This window comes from Notolabrus celidotus, chromosome 1, assembly GCF_009762535.1.
Source record: "Notolabrus celidotus isolate fNotCel1 chromosome 1, fNotCel1.pri, whole genome shotgun sequence".
NCBI classification, from domain to species: Eukaryota; Metazoa; Chordata; class Actinopteri; order Labriformes; family Labridae; genus Notolabrus; species Notolabrus celidotus.
Genome location: NC_048272.1, coordinates 6,187,478 through 6,209,051, shown reverse-complemented (window position 1 = coordinate 6,209,051; position 21,574 = coordinate 6,187,478). Strand labels below are relative to the sequence as shown.

The window sequence follows — 21,574 nt, the reverse complement described above, 5'->3', positions numbered from 1 at the left end:
GTGGTGGACTAGCCTGGGTTGTATATATATTTTGTGCATGCAATTACTCCAAACAAACCACCCTGTTGAGGCTTCCAGTCTTTATTGTACTTTGAATTCAAATATTTCTCATTTAAAAACAAATACTGCAGATATCAGCAATAAGATAAATATGAGGACAAGAATTTATACACCTATTTTCAAATAGTTTGATTATTTACATCTCTTGTGTTGTCGTTTTGAATTTGAATTGCTGCCATGATTTAAGTGAAAGAAAACCAGATTGGCTGCGTTTGATTTTCAACTAAGTGTTCAGTATTACAGATATGATGTAAAGCTTTTTTCTAGTCATAGGCATAAATGATTATATTTAGGTAGTCATCTCTCAACAACATAATGACGGCATGACCGACCAGCAAAAAGGGCACTTGGAGGCCCTTCATATCAACATGCTGTTATGCAACAAGTGTAGAGTTAAAACCACAGAACAAGACTTATGGTAAGTACTGACCGCCATCTGGTTTCACTACAAGACCCCTTTAACTGAGCGTGATGATTCAATTGAACCTCAGTCGAATACATACACCTGTGTTAGCTGTGCTTCCTGTGAGAATTTTGTGACTCCATAAAGATCAGAGATTATTTCTTATGCTACCAACATTGACAGATCTGTCAAATTTGACTAAGTACCTCAGTCTATGATCACTGGAAGGAGAGGAACTGGCTCAAAATGCCTGAATTCACTGAGAAAGCTGATAAGGTACAGCAGTCCTGACCTCGTCTGATGACACATGTTGATGTTTCTTCAGGACAAGGAGCAAGTTCAAGTTTCATGAATAAAGCACCACTTTTGTACTAGTTTATTTTTCGTCACTCAGTGTGCTTTGAAGATATCAAATAACAGAGCCATTTCAATACAGAGCTGCATTAATGTACAAGACTAATAAGGACAAGCCGTTGCAGGTGAGCTAGGGGTCCAATCAGGCAGCAATCAAAATATGTTCAATAAGACACATTAAAAATGATCTGAAAGTGTATGACAGACCATAACCCTTAATGCTAAGGCCAAACCATACAATGCTGTCATGGCTAGATACCCAAGAAGCAGGTAGATAATGTACTCGTGGAGAATTCAAAGTGCCTCCTTTTTTTTTTGTCAGGTTGCAGGAATCAAAAGGCCGCTTTTGCATTGTGATTACAAAAAAAAAAAAAAGGGGGAAAAGAAAAATTGTTAGCGGGGTGAAATTTCTCTCGTAATTTTACACCAAACTGTGTGCCGAGGGAAAAAAAAAAAAAAGGAGACAGAAGAGGAGCAAGGTTACACTACTTCTGCCAAAACTCATTTCAGGATGCAGATCTTAAAACCTTAAAAAAACATGACAACACCCATCTGTGGTTTAGGTTGCAACACAGACCTGGCAGGCCGGGAGCACAGCTGCCACAGCTACTCTGCAGCAACGAGATCCCCATCAGTGCTCCACTCTGCACAGGTGAAAGAAGGCAGCAGGATTCTTTCAACAAGCATGGCATGTATTGTTCCGTGTGCACATCTCACTGTTTAGAGTTTGCATCCACTGCAGCACAGCAAGATTTCTCAGAGATAAATCTAGGCACAATGCCAGAATCCTGCAAGAAAAAACTACAAGGTTGGTTCACTTCATCATAAATATCTTGGTACGCTTTGGTTGAAACAACATTTGCATTTGGCTTTTTGAAATATTTCTGACTGTTGTTGGGGGCAACAGAAATATTTGTTAATCTAAGCATTTGAGGGCACTTCTAACATTCTGTTCATCCAGGGAGAGGGTCTCTATCCATTTGTACTCCTCTGAGTTCCACACTAGTAAACTATATTCAGGAATCAGTAGACTCCCCGCTGCAGAGAGGAAGTGCCTCAGGTCACTCTCCTGACAAGGCCGTTGGCTCTAGTTGACAACATACGAGACAGAAATCAAATAAAATGCAGGGAGGGTAGGGTTATTAATGATGAGTCCTCGGTTTCTAAAGTAGCTTTGTGTGTGCGCGTCCGAGTGTCTCTATTTGCCGTGTGTGTTTTTCAGTGCGTGTCCCGTAGTGTCGGGTCTCCTCAGTTTGTGTCCATGTGGTCGTCTGCCGTTTCCAGGGCTCCTCCCAGCGAGGCCGAAGGCTGAGGTTTGGAGGGGGCTTCCTCGTCTCTGCGCTGATAGAACAGCACGTAGGCGGCTTTAGTCTGCCAGGGAGGACAAGGATAAGGTTACTTTACACAAACAGCGACACTCGACACTGAGGACTGAGGGCCAAGAAGGCTGAGGCCTCATCAAACATCAGTCACTGATCAAAAGATCAACAAATACTGCATCTCTGAATGCATCCAACTACAAGACAGTGTATTAATGAAGTCTGAAGAGCTGTTACTAACCACAATCTGGTCCTCTGTGGCAGAGGAGACGCTGCTGTCATCAAAGTAATACCATTTTCCATCCACTTTATTCTTGCCATAAGCTGTGTCTGTTGGATAGAGAGGGAAGTGTTAACAAACAACTATTCATGGCCTTCTGTTTACCCAGGAGGAGATAAACATCTAATCAGATGAGCTCACTATGAATGGACAGAGCAAATGCAAAATAAAAACCCTCAAGAGAGAGTCCATGGAGGACAAAAGTAACTGATTACAGTGTCTATGGCAGGGCTATTCAATTCAATTTTTGGTCGGGCCGGATTTTCAGGCTAAGGACATGAGCTGGGCCGGACATTTTTAGCAGACTGAGCAAAGTTAACCATTTCAAAGAAAAACAAATAGATAAGATAACAAACACACTGGATGTTTAGTAACGTATTGCTGCATCCAAAAGGGTATAAACACAATAAAAGTGCAGCACTTAAACTAAACCTATGCTGAAATACTGCATCTTTAAATTTTACATTTCAAAACACATAACTTTGTTTAGTTATCTTTGTATTTGGAGCCTGTCATGTCTTTTAATGACTCATCTGTCAGCCATAGACACCAAACTGGCTACGTTTGCATTGGTGTTTTTGCTATTTTTGTTCCCGTCTGTGTCCGGAGATCCTGCGTGTATCCATGATAACATTGTTTACATATGAGATCAGCTGTTAGCTGCCAGTAGCATGTTGATGCTAAACGATGCTAGGCCCGATGGGTCCTGCAAGCTGAGGAGAAGGAGGCAAGGATGACGTGCTGGTATTGAGGTGCAAGCTAAGAAAAGACGACATTGACCTGTCCTTCCACCCACAGTTATGGGGAATGTAAGATCTATCTACGATAAGGTGGACGAGCTAACCCAGCACCAGAGGGAATACTGGCAGAGTAGCATCATGCTAACAGAGCTAACACCGGACATGAACGCCACATTGGCAGGATTAAACCTGCTGTGGGCGGACAGGATACAGGAGAGCAAGACTGAACACACTGGTGATGAAGGCCAGCTCAGTCCTGGACCCTGTTGTGATTTGGCGCTATACAAATAAAGATTGATTGATTGATTGATTGATTGATAGATAACTAAAACACATTTTGACAGGTAAATACAAGCACAAGTTAAGATGCATATGAACAAAAAAAATGACAACGAACAACAAAGATTGCCGACTGTGTACTTTACAGGACTGGAGCATTGTTTTTGCATATTTTACCTCATAAAATATCAACCTAATGATATAAGATAATGTCAAACCTTTCAGGTAACAAGAGCAACTTCATTTTAGAAAACAGACACCTGACACCAACTCGACAGAAAGTACAACCCTCTAAAATCATTGGCAGAATTATGTTTAGTAAAAAAAGTTTTGTTCTCATTAAGTAAAAGCCTGCTTCATTTTTAAAATCTCTCTTTTATGTTGCATTTAAGGACACTCGGACATCTGTGATTAATGAATCAACTGCAAAGGCATTCAAAAAAGTGCAGATTAGGAACACCATCTTTTGTTTTGGTCACATCTGAAAGTGCATGAAAAAGTAACAGCAACTTTTCAGAACTTACGGTATTTTTCTTCTTTTGAAATAACAAAAAACACAGTTTGTCCATGTCCATATTTGGCCGCATCTGAGATGGTCACAACTTCAGTGCATATAATCAAAAATAAAAAGAGTGGGCACAGTTTTTTCTTGCCGGACCCAGGTCACAATCACTCTGCAGTTGCTTCCGGGCCACTCAAGGGTTGCTTTTCGGGTCGCTAATTGAATAAGGCTGATCTATGGCAACACAGTTTAGCAAAACACCTGAAGACACTTTTTATTTAGCACCAGAAGTAGTGTAGTTACTTTGATAAAACGTTTGTTACGTTGCCACGACGGGATAGTGGGTGTGTGTTTTGCTATAAAAAGATAAAGAAAAACAACAATAAGAAGAAAAACAGTGACTTACAGTGACCCCCTCCCATTCCTCCATAGTGGTTTGACACAGCAATGAGGTCATACGTGTAGGGGATGGCCTTAGGGTCACAGACAAATTCAGACAGGTTCAGATCCCTGAAAGAAAATAACACACAGGGAAAAAGATCTTATCATTACCATCACACAGATATTTACTGAACTCACACTTGACAAGAGGAACACATAAAAACAAATCGTAATGAGCATCTTGTATGTGAATAAAAAAAAACTCTTAGCAAGCATGACTCAGCAGTTTTTGTTTTCGGTGACAGTTTCTCTGCTTCCTGGTTTCTAAACAGGTTTTGAAACAGAGGTTTACATGTCCCACAAACACAGCAGAGTGAGTCAGGGAGGCGTTAGGCCACAAAATCCCGAGGCAACTTCCCTGTTTAAGACACAAAGGAAATTTTGTACCCTGCCAAACTGACAGACAACAAATGACTCACATAGGGTTTAAAGGCTACATCTGAAGGCTGTAATAATTACACAACCAAAACAGATAAAGACAAAAGGGACAAAGGTGTTTTTGTTCTGTGGAGTGTGATGTCAGTTCTCAGTGACAAGGGTCCATTTCTTCGAAGTGTATAAAAACCTCTCACTATTTCCTCCTTCCTTAAGACACCTAGTCCTGAGAGTCTTAACACTACAGCTCCCTCTGGTGTAAAACCCACCACAAACACAACTCTGATAATATTCTTCAACTGACCCGTCCACATTACTGTCACATTTGGATACACTGAAAAGTGTATTATACATCTTTAGATATAAATATTATGTAGTTATTTGTTTTAACTACAAATATTTTATTGTTCCTTGTGTGCATTAGTCTCCACTGTCATTACTTTTAGCTTTTTTTACTTCTTTTCAATCACTGTCAAGCACTTTAAATTGCATTTGATTTGCTTGATCGGTTCTATGTAAGAGAAGTCTATCATGACTGAAGCTTGGGAGAGGTTTTGCACATGTCAGAGAAATTAAAATGAATACCAAAAAGTCTGCAGTGTTCTCGTGGGGTTGATTATCCCAATTTAAAAACGGTTGAGGTGTATAAATCATATGTTAAAAACAGAGTTCACTAAGAGCCCAGCCTTATGTGTACTAGGTATTTTACCAGAGGATAGTCTCCTCTGGTAAAATACCTAGTTAATTAGTTAGTCACCTAAGATTAGTCATCTTCCCTCAAAAATGTATTTTTGGGTGAAATTAGCTCTTATAACAGGATGCAGGATAGTGCTGAGGCATTGGAAATCAAAACAGATTCCGTTTTAGTGAATGGAGAGATGAACTGGTCAGGATAGCTTGTTTTGAACAGCTTATCTACAGAATCAATAATAACACTAAAGTATTCAGATTAATATGGGGTCCTTATCTGGAAATGATTGGAGAAGGTGACTATGGTATCTGATGTGCAATCAATTTGTCCTGTATGTCTGATGAACATCATGTATGATTATGAAATGTAATATTGTGACATGAAATACTATATATGTTAACCTCTAAACATCACTGAGAAAATTAGGAATGCTATTTATTATTATTTTTTGTATTTATTTATTTATTGTATCATTATTATTATTATTATTATTATTATTATTATTATTATTATTATTATTATTATGTGTATTTTTTTTCTCTTTGTTGGTTTTATATAACTTATATATAATTTGTCAACTTGTGGTGGACATAGAAATACTGAAAAAATGCAATTAAAAAGTTGAATGACAAAAAAAATAACAAGCAAATCGTGAATTCAAAAGTTGGGAGAAAGAAAGAAGAAAGAAACAAAGAAATAATAATAACAATCACTCGAGTTTCAAAAGGGCCTTCGCCAACCTTGTCGGTGCTCAGGCCCTAAAAATGGTTGAGGTGTGAAGCTTAGGCTTTCTTTGGGTTAATCTAAGACACATATTGACACTTGGAATGACTTAAACACAGCAGTGCCATTTCTCTTGAGCATTAATATCGAACTCAAAACTTTCTTTAGTGTAATGTCACTGATAATAACAGTCTGCATACCTGATGGGGAAGTCCACCACTGTGTCCAGCTTGTCCCTCCAACACCGGTTGTAGGAGAAGCGCTTTAGGTGAACTACCAAAATGCGAGGCAACGACCACAAGTCAAACTTTTTTGTGGCCTGTTGGTGTTTCTTACATGTTGGACAATACCTGCATTAAAAAAAAAGATTGTATTCCTGTAAGAATGATCGCAACAACAGCAGAGGTCTGATATTGTAAAAGGCCATAGCTGTAACCCCTTACCATGGATCATGTTCTCCGAGTGTCTCCATGGTTGTAAAGAGCTCGATGCATTCCCTCAGAGCCACAGTGGCCTTCTTTTTCTGGGGCTGGAGCATGCTTTCGTGCTTCTCATAGGCCTGCACACAGTATTTACACTCAGTTAATCATACTGTTTGCATATCTTGTCTGAGGACTGTGTGATGAATGTTAACCCACTAACCTCCGCTTCCTGTTCATCATAGCACAGCTTCTTTGATTCTGTGTCCCAGTCAATGGCCACTGTCGAATGTGCTGCAGAGAGAAGCGGGAGAAAGGCTGCGTCAACACAAAGTGAGTTAGAAAAGTAAACTGAAAATGATCTCGAAGTAATGAGACTGACGATTGAGTTTGAGGACATTTCCATCACAAGGCAGCGGGCTGATGTTGGCTGTTCCGTATGAGTTCACGATGCTGAAGGTGAAGAGCTTGGCTGGAGAAGAGCACTGCTTGGCCGAGTCTCCCTTAGGCCCATTTTCTAAGTCGGAGGTCTCCTCCTCCTCCTCGGACTGGCCGTTCTCCGGCTCTGGACTCACCTGGTGATCCATGGCCTCCTCCTCAGCTGAACAGACACAGATTAAATTCCACTCCTGTCAATGTCTCCTTTACATCCATTACAATCTGCTCAGAAATAAAGTGCACTGTACTGTAATGTAATAATGCATGCTGCTTACCATCATACAGCCCATTGGTTTCATTGCACGCCCCTGAGTGGTTGCTGCCATTGCTGGAGCTGGCACTGCAGGACGCCTCATCAGACAGGGGGCTGCCACAGCCTCCCAGGCTGGACGGCATAGAACATTCAGGAGCCTGACTGCAGCTGGTAAAGGTGGCTGAGGCTGAGGCTCTGCTTTCACTGTTAGGGCTCTGGGGTTGTTTTACATAGCGTCTACACAACAGGGAAAAGCGGGGATTTGTTTAAAAGCAAATACACTCCTGCTACTACATGAATCAAAACTTCATTCTTAAATTCATCTGCACACACCCCTGCTCTGTCATGCTTTCCATACAGAATAGTCTTACCCGATCCTCTCCAGGATCTTGTCATAAAGAACGTCCGCTATGAGGTTGTGTCGCGGCACGGTGATGAGTAAAGGCTGACCAAACAGCATGGTGCTTGCAGAGCTTCCCGTGTGCTTGGAGTGGCGCTCCCTGAAATAAACAGGCAGGTTCATCCTCTCACTGTCTTCCTCCTGTACCTCATACCTGAAAAGAGTACAAAAAACACACAATAAATACATTTAACATACACCACATACTGAACAGTAACCACAATGACTACTCTAAGATCACAAAGTGAACAAGACTTACACAAAGATGTCATCTTTTTCCATGATTTGGTTGAGGCCATCATCCCGTCTGTAGATTTTATGGAACCTATGATTGTAAACATCAGCCACCACCATCTAGGACGTGAAGTTGAAAGTAAGCAAATGTTATTTATGCTGAGAAAACTCAAAGCTGAATTAGAAAAACTAGACTTGAGTGTGATTATTACATTTTCTGGAGGGAAACCACAGAGTTTGGACAAGGCGCTGCACAGATCTGCCACTGTCCCAAGTTTAGGGACCACCACTCGATACTGTGAGGCAAAGACACAAAACGGAAGTCAGAAAATAGGTCATAGATAACAAGTACAAACTCAACTTTGAGTGTGCTGAAATTAAACAGTAGAGATGTGTCATCATCAAAAGCTGCGGCCCTGAGAGACGGTGCTTTATAGTGAATCAGAAGAGCCAGCTTGCATCAAGAGAGAGTCGGCTCCCAGTTTTTTCCATTCTCTGCTTAGCTCTCAAAGTGCCCAGCCCCAGCTCTGCTCACAGCAGAACTTTGTTTTGATTGGTAAGAAATTGGATCAGCCCATCCAAGCTGAGGCATCAGATTTTTCTCAATGCCAACCTGCACTGAGGACATTACCAATTCTAGTTTTGCTTGCTGGAGTTTGGTTCTGGTTCTGTTTGCTGGGGTTTGGTTCTGTTTTCTTGAGTTTGGTTCTGCTTGATTGAGTTTGGTTCTGGTTCTGTTTGCTTAAGTTTGTTCTGGTTCTGTTTGCTTGAGTTGGTTCTGGTTCTGTTTGCTTGAGTTTGGTTTGGGTTCTGTTTGCTTGAGTTGGTTCTGGTTCTGTTTGCTTGAGTTTGGTTGAGTTGGTTCTGTTTGCTTGAGTTGGTTCTGGTTCTGTTTGCTTGAGTTGGTTCTGTTTGCTTGAGTTTGGTTTGGGTTCTGCTTGCTTGAGTTGGTTCAGGTTCTGTTTGCTTGAGTTTGGTTTGGGTTCTGTTTGCTTGAGTTGGTTCTGGTTCTGTTTGCTTGAGTTGGTTCTGGTTCTGTTTGCTTGAGTTTGGTTTGGGTTCTGTTTGCTTGAGTTGGTTCTGGTTCTGTTTGCTTGAGTTTGGTTCTGCTTCTCTTTGATTAAGTTGGGTTTGGTTCTGTTTGATTAAGTTGGTTCTGTTTCTGTTTGCTCGAGTTTGGTTCTGTTTGCTTGAGTTTGGTTCTGGCTCTGTTTGCTTGAGTTTGGTTCTGGCTCTGTTTGCTTGAGTTTGGTTCTGGTTCTGTTTGCTTAAGTTGGTTCTGGTTCTCTTTGCTTAAGTTTGGTTCTGGTTCTGTTTGCTTGAGTTGGTTCTGGTTCTGTTTGCTTAAGTTGGTTCTGGTTCTGTTTGCTCGAGTTTGGTTCTGGTTCTGTTTGCTTGAGTTTGGTTCTGGTTCTGTTCTGTGGATAGTTTTAGAGTTTTTTGTTGATTTGTACAAAAAAAAAGTTTGATGAAATTACTAAACAAAAGTAAGAATGGTTTTGTAAAAGAATAAATGCACAAAATTATGCAATTATAAGGCTTCTTATAAAAACACTGTACGTAAAAGGGTTTTCAACACACAAACCATTAGTTTTTGAAAAGTTAAGGTAAAATATACGGCTACAAAAGATCCTAAATTAAGAGCCGTTCAGGAGTTGAAAGAGACGGCTCTTCTTTGGGAGCTGAGTTCAGAGAGTCGGCTCTCTGAAAAGGGCCGAACTTCCCATCACCATTAAACAGTACTAGTTTGATTGTTGTGGTTACAGTGTAAAGCAAAACCCTCCTGAGCTTGTGTCCACCTCACCTGCGTGGGTCGAGACTGAGGGTCAGATCGCACCAAGAAAACCTCCATCGTCCGGTCCTTCTTCATAGGCAGAGGCAGTGTGAGGTAGCAGAATGGGTCGAAGGTTACAGACACCTTGGAGCACTCTGGACACACCAAGGTGGATTTGAAGAGGCCGTGAAAAATGTCCACTATTATAGAGTCGTTGCGCAAGCGGTGGTTTGTCCAGGCTTCCTTGGCAACGATCTGAAACATAAACACATACAGTTTCTTTAAACAAAGATTTAAAACCTCAGAGAGGAAGTGTGTGCTTTGATTTGAGGACCTGTGCTTCTTTGGTGCTATTGAACAGTCAAGACAAAAGCATTCAATATACAGCTTCAAAAGCAGAGCAGTCAGACTGGGAGCGCATACAGCTCAGTCAGTCAGTCTCAGCTAGAAGTGCTGTCTATATAAATAATTGAGTGAAACCATATTCTTTTGTCACACTGAGCATCTGAATGCACTTTATTGTTACCTTTATGAGAGACAACACACACACAAAACACTACTGGAAAACCCAAGTGACATAATTTATAAACATGCCCAGTACCTCATCTGGACGTCCCTCTGCGTCCCTTAGGGCAAGGTAAGGCTTCTTCTTGACACGGTTCAGGTCTTCATGGAGCCCGTCAAGCAGGAAAGCCAACAGCTCCTGTGAGTCCTGCTGCTGATAGCCCGAAAACTGTGGGGCAAAGCGTCCCACCTGCGTCTACAAACACAAGGATTGATTTGATTAACTTGCAGATCATTTTTGTGTCTGATCTGTGTGTATTCATTGTTTGACACAACTCACTTTGAAGGTCCGCGGGGCCACATAGCTGCTGCGACTCAGCCACATCTGCTTTACTAGATCAGCATAAGCCTCTGCGATCTCGCCCCTCATTCCCAGAGGATTCTCTCGGTTAATCTCTGCCTCATATTGGTCTTCCAGGAAGTACTCTGTTAGTGGAGATGCATTGCTCAGGCACTGGAAGAGGACAATTAAGAAGCGGGTTATGTAAGAATGACACTCAAAAGGAAAAAAAAAATTCTTCACTGAACAGAAAATGGGACTGATGCATTTTATCATTATAACTACTATTTCACCTGGAGGGCAGAGTTCATGAAGCATGTGTTTCCCAAATTGCTGAGACCACACAGGCCAGGCTGCGACTGGGACTCTCTGTAGTTGTAGGAGGAGCTGTAGGAGTTGTAGCCACCCAATCTGCTGTAAGAGAAAACTTGTTACTGTATGTATCCAAGAGAACACATTGCTGGGAAGCAGCTAGTACTTTGAAACCAAATCAAATATGGTACCTAGATTAAAAACAGACTGGCAACACACTCTCCCATCAGCATGTTTACCATTTATCCGGCCAATTTCTACAGAATGCCATTGAGTAAGATTGTGAATTCGTAGCATGTTGATGCTAAACGATGCTGGGCCCGATATTCCCTGCGAGCTGAGGAGAAGGAGGCATGGATGACGTGCTGGAATTGAGGTGCAAGCTAGGAAGGGACGACATCGACCTGTCCTTCCACCCACCGTTATGGGGAATTTAAGATCTATCTACGATAAGGTGGACGAGCTAACCCAGTAACAGAGGGAATACTGGCAGAGTAGCATCATGCTAACAGAGCTAACACCGGACATGAACGCCACATTGGAAGGATTTCACCTGCTGTGGGCGGACAGGATACAGGAGAGCAAGACTGAACACACTGGTGAAGAAGGCCAGCTCAGTCTTGGACACTGTGGAGGTGGTGGCTGACAGGAGGATTATGGCCAATCTTTCATCTTTGATGAACATTTCTTTTTTAGATATATATTGACATAGAGTGGTCTATACCTCCTATGTTTGTAAAAGTGTCTTGAGATAACGTTTGTTGTGATTTGGCGCTATACAAATAAAGATTGATTGATTGAATGATTGAATAAGATTGGCCATGATGCCAACACCACCTCAATAAATTACAGGCCCACTCAGTCATGAAATTCCTCTAATGCCTCATCAAACAAGGTCTTTATGACATAAACACACTCAGATAATTCATCTTTAGTTTGACATCAACTGAAATTCTTGCCCCCCAGAGTCAAGCAAACACTACTGCCACCAAGTGTCAAACAACCCTTGAGGAGCATCCGTGCATCTGTGCTGGAGCAAGCCAAATGGAGCCTGCAGCTGACGGGCGCGAGCACTCACTGCGAGGCAGAGCTGCAGGAGGATTAAGTTGAGACGGACTCTCTCGCTCAGACTACCTGCCCTGTTTATAACTGTTCCTGTATGCGTGAATGCCCAACAAGTAAGTTGTGTGTCCTGTTCAAGCGGCAACCTCCGGTCCCAAACTATGAAGCCCATGTGGAAGTGTTATAAACTGCAATACATCGAGAATCCGCTTGAGGCTGGCTGCAGAAACACCGGAAACCACATAGACATGAATGAGAAAAAGACGATCTTTGCAGCATTAATAAACATGTTTACAGCCTGGTTCAAAAAACAGCTTGGATCTACGAAGCTAATTTCTCTAATGGTTTTTCTAACATGACGGTTCAGAAGATATTAAGATTTCAAGGTTTTGCCCAGATAAGGACATGACTGACTTGACTCCCAGTCGGGAACACAAAGCTGTTGGCTAAGAGGCTCAAACTCCGCCCCTTTACGTCACACTCTGGCTGGTTGAGTTCTGCATTTCCATTGGCTTCCAAACAGCTCTCAGGAACAGATGGGTGACGTCACTGATACCAAGTCCATATTTTTTTACAGTTTATGGTCCTGTTATTATAAAGAGACAGAGAACTGACTTTTTCCCATCCGCAGGCATTCACCTGTGTTAATTGATGAACTCCTGAAAGAGCAATTAGACGCCACAAGCACATGTCGGCTCATAAATCTAATCACCTATAGAATCCTGTTTCTGTTCATTTCATGTTGAAGAAATGTATATATACAAACAGTTGGATGTTATTTTGATATGTTTGTTAAAGTTTATATATTGAGAAATAAATGTTAATTTAAAAAAAATTGAGATTTTATTATTACACAAATTAACATTTATTACCACATAAACATACAAAAGTACCGAAAATTGGTACCGTTGAGAATCAGTACCATATCGGTTCAAATGTGAAAGGTACTCATCCCTAAAGTCAACACTTCATTCCACTCGCATTTAAATTTCACACATGAACAAAAATCTTTGTCACTTCACTGGATCATTCAAAATGACATGATGTTTTGTTCTGATGTAAACTGTTGTAAATACAATACACTGAAATGTGAACACTATTATTATGAGCCTACTAAAAACCATGGAATCTCACCCTTTTGAACAACATCATGTCAGGATTGTGTGAACATAAATCAGCGGGTAGAATAAAATATCTTTAACACCCTCCTGTATAACGTGGTTTGTCTCTGAGTGGAGTTGAATAAAGCAAAAAGAAAACCAATGACTTCACACTTTCCATGCAGTTTAAAAAACAGTCAAACTATTCCTCAATAATCCTACTGAGCTAATCCGAGCAGTGAGCTTCATAAAGAGCAAATATAAGCACCTTAAGGCCATAATACTTGTTTCAATAGGCGCTACATTGGACCCATGCTGCCACAGCAGTTACACCGTGTTCTTTCATTACATGTTCATGCATCCTCATCTGACGCTGCACTATAGTGTATTGTATGTTTACGTATTTGAGAGGAACCAGCTGGCTTGAACACAACTTAAGCTGCCAGAATAGAAATTCATAGGAGGAAAAACAGACAAAAGTTTCAACAATAGAAAGCAGAAGTGGGAACCGAAGAGGAGAAGTACACAGTATCAATTCTGCAGTGTAACAGAAAGTGGGTCCTTGTTCTTGTTCATGTTCTTTTAACAGAGACTGCACGCTTTAATGAAGTTCTGTGAGAATTCAACCTCAGGCAGGTGAAGTGATTTAGTGAAAGCATTAACTTTAAGAATAGCGAGGCAAATATTGGAAGTGTATTTGGTTCTGCTAAAATATGCAGAAACAAGAGGTAGAAAATACTGGTAGAGAAGTACATTAAGTCTGCTTATCAGCCAATCATTACTAGGGGTGGGTATCGAAAACCAGATCCGACATAGAACCGGTTCCAATTGATCAATTCCATCGGAAATGCTATCGATTCTTCTTAATGATTCATTTCCCAGCACTTCCCGTCCCGGACGAGGAAACATGAAGAGGAAAATTGTTTTTCCTCTCCAAACTCAAAGTATTTTCCTCCAGGCTCCAGGGGCTACGTCCGGACTCATGCAGCCGAAAATGAGGCACCGAGAGCGGGTAAAATACAACTGCGATGACCCCCGGAGGAAAAACGTTTTTTTCCTCTCCAAATTCAAAGTCTTTTCATCCAGGCTCGAGGGGTCATGTCCAGACTCACGTGGCCGAGAATGAGGTCAACCTATTGTTCAGTATGTTCAAGTTGAATATGTTCATGTTCAGTCTTGTACAGAAAAAATAAAATAGTTCCTTTTGGTGCGGAAGACTGTGTAGAACTACTTTTTTCCCCTCAAAACAATACTCAGGAATCGTTAGGAGAATTGATAAGGTATTGGATTGATAAGCAGAATCAACAATGGCATTGACATTGATAAAATCATATCAATTCCCCCCTAATCATTACTCAATTGTTTCAAACCATAGGGAAAAAAATACAGGATAACAGTCTTGTGCAAGATAACTCTTACCTGTTGCCAGAGGAGGTGCTGTTGTTAAGTGTGTAGCCAGGGCTGCTGTCTCCATTGGTTATTGTTGAGGAGATACTGGCTGTAGAGTTGGAGGACAGTTTTGGGGAGGTAGTGAAGTTCCTTGATGGGGTTGTACTGGATCTATCGAGCAAGAGCAAAACCAGTGTTTGTTAAAAATACTCACAACAATCATCAACATGGACATGAATTTGCGCTCTACAATAAATACTGTAAGCCTGCAATCCTTATTATTTTCCGGGGAAGCTTCAAAACAAAACAAAACAAGCTATTTACTTACTTAGGATGGGAGGCTTGCCTTGGCCACGTGCCATCCTCGTTCTTCCGCTCGATCACAAGCACCTGTGGGAGAAGAAGCTGAATCAGAGCCAAGCTGTGCACAACAACTTCATGTCAGAGCTATCATGTCTCAGGTCTGAATTGAATGTGATGCGTGTGCAAAGTGCTGCCAAGCTTTAGCAGCTGCAGGTACACCTATCAGCTGCAATTACTTTGATGTATAACTATTTCGCTCTAGAATGATGGTTTACAGTTTCAGGACAATAGCTGATGTGTCAAACAGTACGAAGTCTGGGAACAATGGCAAAAACTTTTAAGTGGACTTCTTTTCAACCAAGATCCACTTTTAAAGTTCGCAGTCTGCTGAGATCCACACACACACACACACACACACACAAACAAACACACACACAAAGTTGTCAGTCTGCATGGGGAGCCTTAACCATTACTGATAGTAATCAGTATCAGTATCTAATATAAACACAACAAATATAGAAGTAAACCAGACAGAGGGCTTAAGTGTAAGTGTAAATACTTCTTTCCCAACTTTACATTCCTCGAAAGACTGACTGACAGGATAAGACGCTGTTGTTGCAGCCCACCACAGTTTTAGGTCTGGTGAAAGTTAACTGCTGATCTTTTTGCCCCCAGAACTACTTCCCCCAGAACTAAAAGGTTCTTTAGCCCCCCATTGTTGTCTGCGTTTTGACCGCGAGCTTAAGTCCCGGGTAACAGTCCCGGGTCCCAGAAACTAAACTAGTATGCATTCCCGGGACCTTCCTCTGCGTTTCAACAACTGTGTGTAAACTCCACAAACACTGTTTCGTTAAGGACCTTTGAAAAGTACTACCCCCCCAGGCAGGGTCTTTTCAGGGGAGAGATTATCTACCCCTGAACTAAATTTAGACCCTGGTTCCTCCGGTCGAAACACACGCGGTTCAGCGGTAAAGTCCCTCGTTTCGGGTAAAGTTCCTGCGGTCAAAAAATGCCTTTAGTTTCAGAGAGCTGTTTGAGCAGAGAAACCAGTCTGGTAACTTTGTTTTGCACCGTCTTGAAGTGGGATTCCAAATTGCCATTCTTTGGCAAGGCAACCCTTACATTGCAGATACAACAGATGCACTTCAATTTTGAGAAAACAAATAAAAAACCTGCCTCCCACTCTGGGTAAAACATATTTTTCTGCAATTTAAGCATCAAAAAATGTTTGAACTTTTTTTTAAAGTGTAACAAGCTAACTGACCAGTGCAGCTAGCCCATACCACTCACACTCATGCACTGACAGGTTCATGCTATGTCGCAATGTTCCCAGAGTGCTGTCCAAGCACAACAAGCAGCCAATAGCACAACAATGCTGTGTTAAAGTCAGTTTGTTTTTTTCTGTTATGCACAGAAGTATATCTGACGGGACACGATTGCACAGGAGCTCAGGCAGAGAAATTATACACACAATGATATGACATGACATGATAAAGGTTGAAAAAAAATGTAATGTTTCTACACCTCTTGCAATCACTGGGAGCCAGTCCAACATGTTCGACTGGTAAGGCACTACTGCTTTAATGCAACTTAATATGATGGCATCTTGTTTTTGATAGGACACAGCATATAAAGTCACCAGTCATATGAGAGTCAACAGTTTGTGTTGTTGCTGTTTTGGACTGTGTAACTGTTAGAGATTAGTCTCTTTGCTACACTCAGTTCAGCCTCCATTAATGATAAGTAGACACAAAATATTCACCCTTGCAATTTAACACCATTGCATAAAACGTTATGGAGCCGAGGCATAACTTGACTTCTCTGACAGTCACAATAACAATAACACATCATAACCATTACATTTTACAGGGTATGTTAATGCTGGCCTGATGTATCGTACTGCATTAGAGTCTCAGCTGTTCCTGTTATTTATTTATTTTTACATCTCCTGTGAATGAATTATGTATGCAGAGTGAATGCCCTATGTTATTGCACTGTGATGTTCTTCAAAAAGAAATGAGAGAGAGAGGGTACATGATCTGAAGGTTATTTGAAAAACCCAGCTCTACACTACCTGCCCCTGGAAGAGACCAGCATCCTGTACAGTGCTGTCTGGCTTGTTCAACTGCTCGTAGGTGTTGCTCATGTATTTGTTCCAGAGTCGTGTCTCCTTCTCTGACGGGATATTGAACAGCGTCCTCATCTCCTTCTCTATGGTGTCTAGAAAGAGGGGGGAGATTTGTTTTTCCACAAAACACAATCAATGACTGACACAAAAAAAAAGACATTTGCTGTATACAAAGTTAAAGCTATCAGACTCTCTTACCGATAGTATCAGCTTTACTGAAATGACGCGTGACTACATTGTCCATGTTGTCATTCTCACACAAGTTCAGCTCCAGCAAATAGACCTCCACTTTACAGTGCTTGACAAACATGCCATGTTCCACAACCTAGAAAATGAGGAAGACATTCAGTAACCAAATTCATAAAGCCCCTTTCCCACCAAGCGGTTCAGTTCGGTTCCTCTAGGTACGGCGCGCATTTTGTGGCGTTTCCATTGACTAAAACCGGGACGGGTCCCCAAATTACCGAGCCGTACCGTCCCACTTTTTGGAACCCTTCTGTTGGGGGTGTCAGACATACCGATCCGACCCCAGAAGGTGGAGCTAGAAACGCTGCAGTCCGTTGATTGGTCGAAAGCATCGTCACTTCCCGTGCGACAGCTGTATTTCTCCTCACGGCACACAGCCTTCTCTGAAACAAAGCTTGATTGCGTTTTGCAACAAAGAGCCACATGCCAATCACAAAGAAGAAGAATTGCTTGATGTCATCCATTGTTGCTCTTTGTTTACAGTGTCACGTTTTTCTTCTTCGTTGCATTTACTAGCGGGGTACACTGTGTCTGCGGCTGTCGGCATCCGGCTTACACGCCGCCCTCCAAGTAGGGCACGGTTGGCTGTGCAAACTAGGGACGAGTATTGCCCAAGAACCTCACGATACGATACGCATCACGATACTTGGTTGACGATACGATAGCACCACGATATCACAATATTGTGATATATTTCTATATTCTACAGGGGTGTCCCGATCCGATATTGATATCGGTCCGATATCAGCAGAAAATCCTGTATCGGATTTTATCGGCCTGCATCTGAAATCTCTGATATAAGCACTCCAATATAAGCAACCCATTCCAGACTCCGCTCCAGCACTTCTATCCAGCACCGCCCGGATCCAGCATGCAGAGCCCACATGATGACAACAACAGCGTGTGCTAGGAGTATACATTTAGTAAGTTTGGATAAACTCCTTGTCATCAAAGATGAAGATGCATTTCAGAGTGCCGTGAACTGACTGTCATGTGCCTCTGTCGCTGCGAGGTGCATTCAGGGACCGTCGTAAAAGTGCAATACAGTCCTTATATTGTGTCCATGGCATTTTTATTTGAATCAAGAGAATCAAAATAACTTCATAGTGGTCACATCAAGAGTGTTTTCTTTTTACTTTTTAGCAGTGAGAGGCTAAATCATTTAACTTCAGATATTACACAAAAGTGTTTTATTTATTGTTCTCTGTTTGAGTAACATCACTTGGTCAAGCCTTTTCTAACATTCCATACTACAAAATAAGTAATAAAAGTATATATGATTCGTGCTGATATCGTATCGGGTCAATATCAGTATTGGCCAAAACTCAAGGCTGCAATATCGGTATCGTATCGGAAGGGAAAAAGTTGTATCGGGACACCCCTAATATTCTACACAGTTAACTAAGAAAAAATAGGGATGGGGTATATGTAAATCACACAATATTACTCAAAATTGAAAGGACAAATTAAGTCAAAACTATTTGATTGAAAACATCTTTTCCACTTTATTGTTTTTGAAATACTGAAGTTGTATTTTAGTTCCAACTCTAAAGCTAGCTAAAATGTGAATTTTTATTCTTGCAAAAATATCGGTATTAAGAGTTGAAATATCGATATCATATTGGAGGTCAATGTATCGCGATATATTGCTGTATCGATATTTTTACACACCTCTAGTGGAAACGCAAACAGGATCAAGCGTTACCGATCCGTCCCGTACCAAACTGTACCGATCCATACCAGACCACTTGGTGGAAACGAGGCTTAAGTGTACTGTCACAAACATAACAATATTAATAATAAAAAACGCTTTACCTTTCGGACGATGGGTCTCTGGCCATCGAGGCAGCCATACCAACAGACAAGCTTACTCCATGCCTCAGTGGGTACGAGGACATAATCAAGCTCATCTATAAGGTGCTCTTTCAGGGCCTGAGTCTCCTGGTCTTTAATGGGGGGAAAAAAAAGTTAACTACAGACTCAACTTTTTCTGAGTTGAAGAGCATCAAATTGAACACCTCAATCATGTTTTATTAAAGATGGCAGTTTTACCTGAGAACAGTCCAGAGTTATCTATTGGTCCTGGGTAGAGGCTTCGTTCTCCAACATTGTACATGTCCCAGCTGTCGAATCCCACATACTTCTTCCATTGTTTGAACCACCGGCTGTCTATTAGATACCTACAAAGAAATGGTTGATCACCACTTGTGGCAAATATGTGAAACAACTTTTCTATCCCTGGATTGTTGGGACTAAAACTTCCTTTAAGGAGTTCCTATTATTGGTTGTTGGATATGTGTATGATGACTAGAAGAAGAAAGTGAGGAACTAAACAAGATAAGACAAATCAGGCTTGCTGAGGAGTGCACTCAGTCTTACTCTAACCCAGAAGATTATGCAACACCAGTGGCATTTGCAGATATAGCAACAGCAAGCTAGTTTGACTTAATCTCATCCCAAGCAAGAAATCTCCTTTACTTAATAGGCTTGTTAACACCGTAACATGTTTGATCTTGGACCTTGTTTTTTTTTTGCTACCATTGACAAAATAAATGCAACAAGATGTTTCTGCCCATTAAACTGTAGCTACTTTCCCACAGTGCATGTGGATATTACATTTAAGCCTCAGGAGTATCAAGAGAGGGCAAGTCAGCTTTAACTACAGGATCATGATGACAGTAGCTAGCCGAATTCAACAGCTTTATCCACATCTGAGCTTTAACATCTTCTTCTCCAGGTGGCCATTTAAATGAACAGAGAAGGCGTTTAAATTCCCTGACTGTAATGCAAAAGGTGAAGGTGAAGCCTTATATTACATCTGGCTGCACTCTGTCCAGGCCTGCATCTTCCTAATGATGTGAAACTATTTAAGCTAGCAGGGGCAGCTAGAGGCATATGAAACTTGTCAGGCAACTTTAACGAGAGTGTCACAAACACACTGACAGGTAAGAGCATTACATCATATTCCTGTCAAAGGCTCGATATTCTGATCAGTCCTTTAACGAGCAACGAGCCGGTTTGACTGGCTGGAGAACCACCATCTGCACACTGGGCCTCTTCTACAGGCGACTAGCCACCTTATCAGCCAACGTCACTTAACTTCTCACACAACACGCATTAGGGTCTAAGTAGTTGCTGTACAAATAAGCGCTTTACATGATACTTTGGTTATTTATGACCATTAGTTACAGCCGCTTCTCCAGGCTCCACTCCTGAAACAGACAGTGTTAAGTCGGAATGGCTAGCAGCTAGCGTGCTAACTTGTTTGATATTAGCTTGTCTAAATATCTACAGCAGGATAGCTTTCGATTTCCATACTCGCAACCATCGGTTTCGTTAGCTTGGTAGCCGTAGCATGTTAGCTAAAGCTAGCTAACGCTATAACTGAATCAGCCGTTGCTCAATCTTACCATTCGTCTCCCTTTCTTAGAGTTGTTTTCAAAAGTGACCCGATTGTCTGTTTTTGACTTTCGGTTGATGGGGTTGGCATTTGAGCGGCTACCGGCTCCGAGTCGGAGTCTGCCGCGCCGCCCGACTCGGGTCCGCCTCCCTCGGCCATCATGTAGCGAGTGTACCGGTATCGTGAACGCGCGGGTTGAAGAGCCGCGCCAGGACCAGGACGAGCATCAGAGCGCTGTTCTTCCTCTACGCTCAGGACACCGTATGAGACTACGGAAGACGATAAGGGCCACTGGAAAACATTTGTTTTTTTCATTGTTAATATTCTGAGAAAAAAGTCAGAATTCTGACTTTAATCTCAGAATTCTGACTTTAATCTCCGAATTCAGACTTTGATCTCAGAATTCAGACTTTAATCTCAGAATGCTGACTTTAATCTCAGAATTCAGACTTTAATCTCAGAACTCTGACTTTTTTCTCAGAACTCTGACTTTAATCTCAGAATTCTGACTTTAATCTCAGAACTCTGATTTTTTTTCTCAGAATTCTGACTTTAATCTCAGAATTCTGACTTTTTTCTCAGAATTATGACTTTAATCTCAGAATTCCGCCTTTAATCTTCGAATTTTGACTTACATCTCAGAATTCTGACTTTTTTTCCTCAGGATTTCGACTTTTTTCTCAGAACTCTGACTTTAATCGCCAAATTCTGACTTTTTTTTTCAGAATCCTTTCTTTTTTCTCAGAGTTCTGACTTTTTTCTAAGAATTCTGACTTTTTTTTTCAGAATTCTGACCCTGATCTCAGAATTCTGTCTTTTTTCTCAGAATTCAGAAATCTCAGAATTCTGAATCTCATCTCAGAATTCTGACTTTTTTCTCAAATTCACATTTTTTTTCTCAGAATTCTGACTTTAATCTAACGATTCCGACTTCAATCTCAGAATTTCAACTTTAATTTCAGAATTCAGACTTCAATCTCAGAATTCGGACTTAATAATAAAACAGAATAATAACTTTTAAAAAATTTGACGTTCATTTTTTTTTTTACAGTGGCCCTTATCCTCCTCCGTAGTATGATGTAGCACTCCAGCATGACTGCTATGC

General features: G+C 41.3%; 1 protein-coding gene across 2 annotated transcripts; it reads right to left on the bottom strand.

Annotated features, from left to right (window-relative positions):
* Positions 1-65: 65 nt before the first annotated feature.
* On the bottom strand, positions 66-20,739 carry usp4 (ubiquitin specific peptidase 4 (proto-oncogene)). Of its 2 annotated transcripts, none has more exons than XM_034690599.1 (22): positions 20,480-20,739; positions 19,122-19,249; positions 18,885-19,015; positions 17,022-17,148; positions 16,770-16,915; positions 14,721-14,782; positions 14,423-14,563; positions 10,823-10,943; positions 10,530-10,703; positions 10,287-10,445; positions 9,716-9,940; positions 8,124-8,207; positions 7,937-8,031; positions 7,649-7,831; positions 7,300-7,514; positions 6,969-7,187; positions 6,810-6,880; positions 6,611-6,726; positions 6,368-6,517; positions 4,344-4,447; positions 2,378-2,466; positions 66-2,188 (listed from the first exon to the last, which is right to left on the bottom strand). In XM_034690599.1, exons 1-22 carry the CDS (start codon positions 20,629-20,631, stop codon positions 2,066-2,068), a joined length of 3,015 nt encoding a protein of 1,004 aa, XP_034546490.1. In that variant the 5' UTR covers positions 20,632-20,739; the 3' UTR covers positions 66-2,065. The 2 variants fall into 2 exon arrangements, with proteins under 2 accessions (XP_034546490.1, XP_034546497.1); XM_034690606.1 differs by having other exon boundaries at positions 10,823-10,940.
* Positions 20,740-21,574: the final 835 nt, after the last annotated feature.

Bases quoted from the DNA above. Each gene is read 5' to 3' on its own strand.
- usp4 (XM_034690599.1), bottom strand. From the start codon at position 20,631: ATGATGGCCGAGGGAGGCGGACCCGAGTCGGGCGGCGCGGCAGACTCC. The intron at 10,704-10,822 runs GTGAAATAGTAG...GTCCTCTTCCAG, and splicing joins TCATGAACTCTGCCCTCCAG to TGCCTGAGCAATGCATCTCC. The intron at 9,941-10,286 runs GTACTGGGCATG...TTTATGTTTCAG, and splicing joins CAGAGGGACGTCCAGATGAG to ATCGTTGCCAAGGAAGCCTG.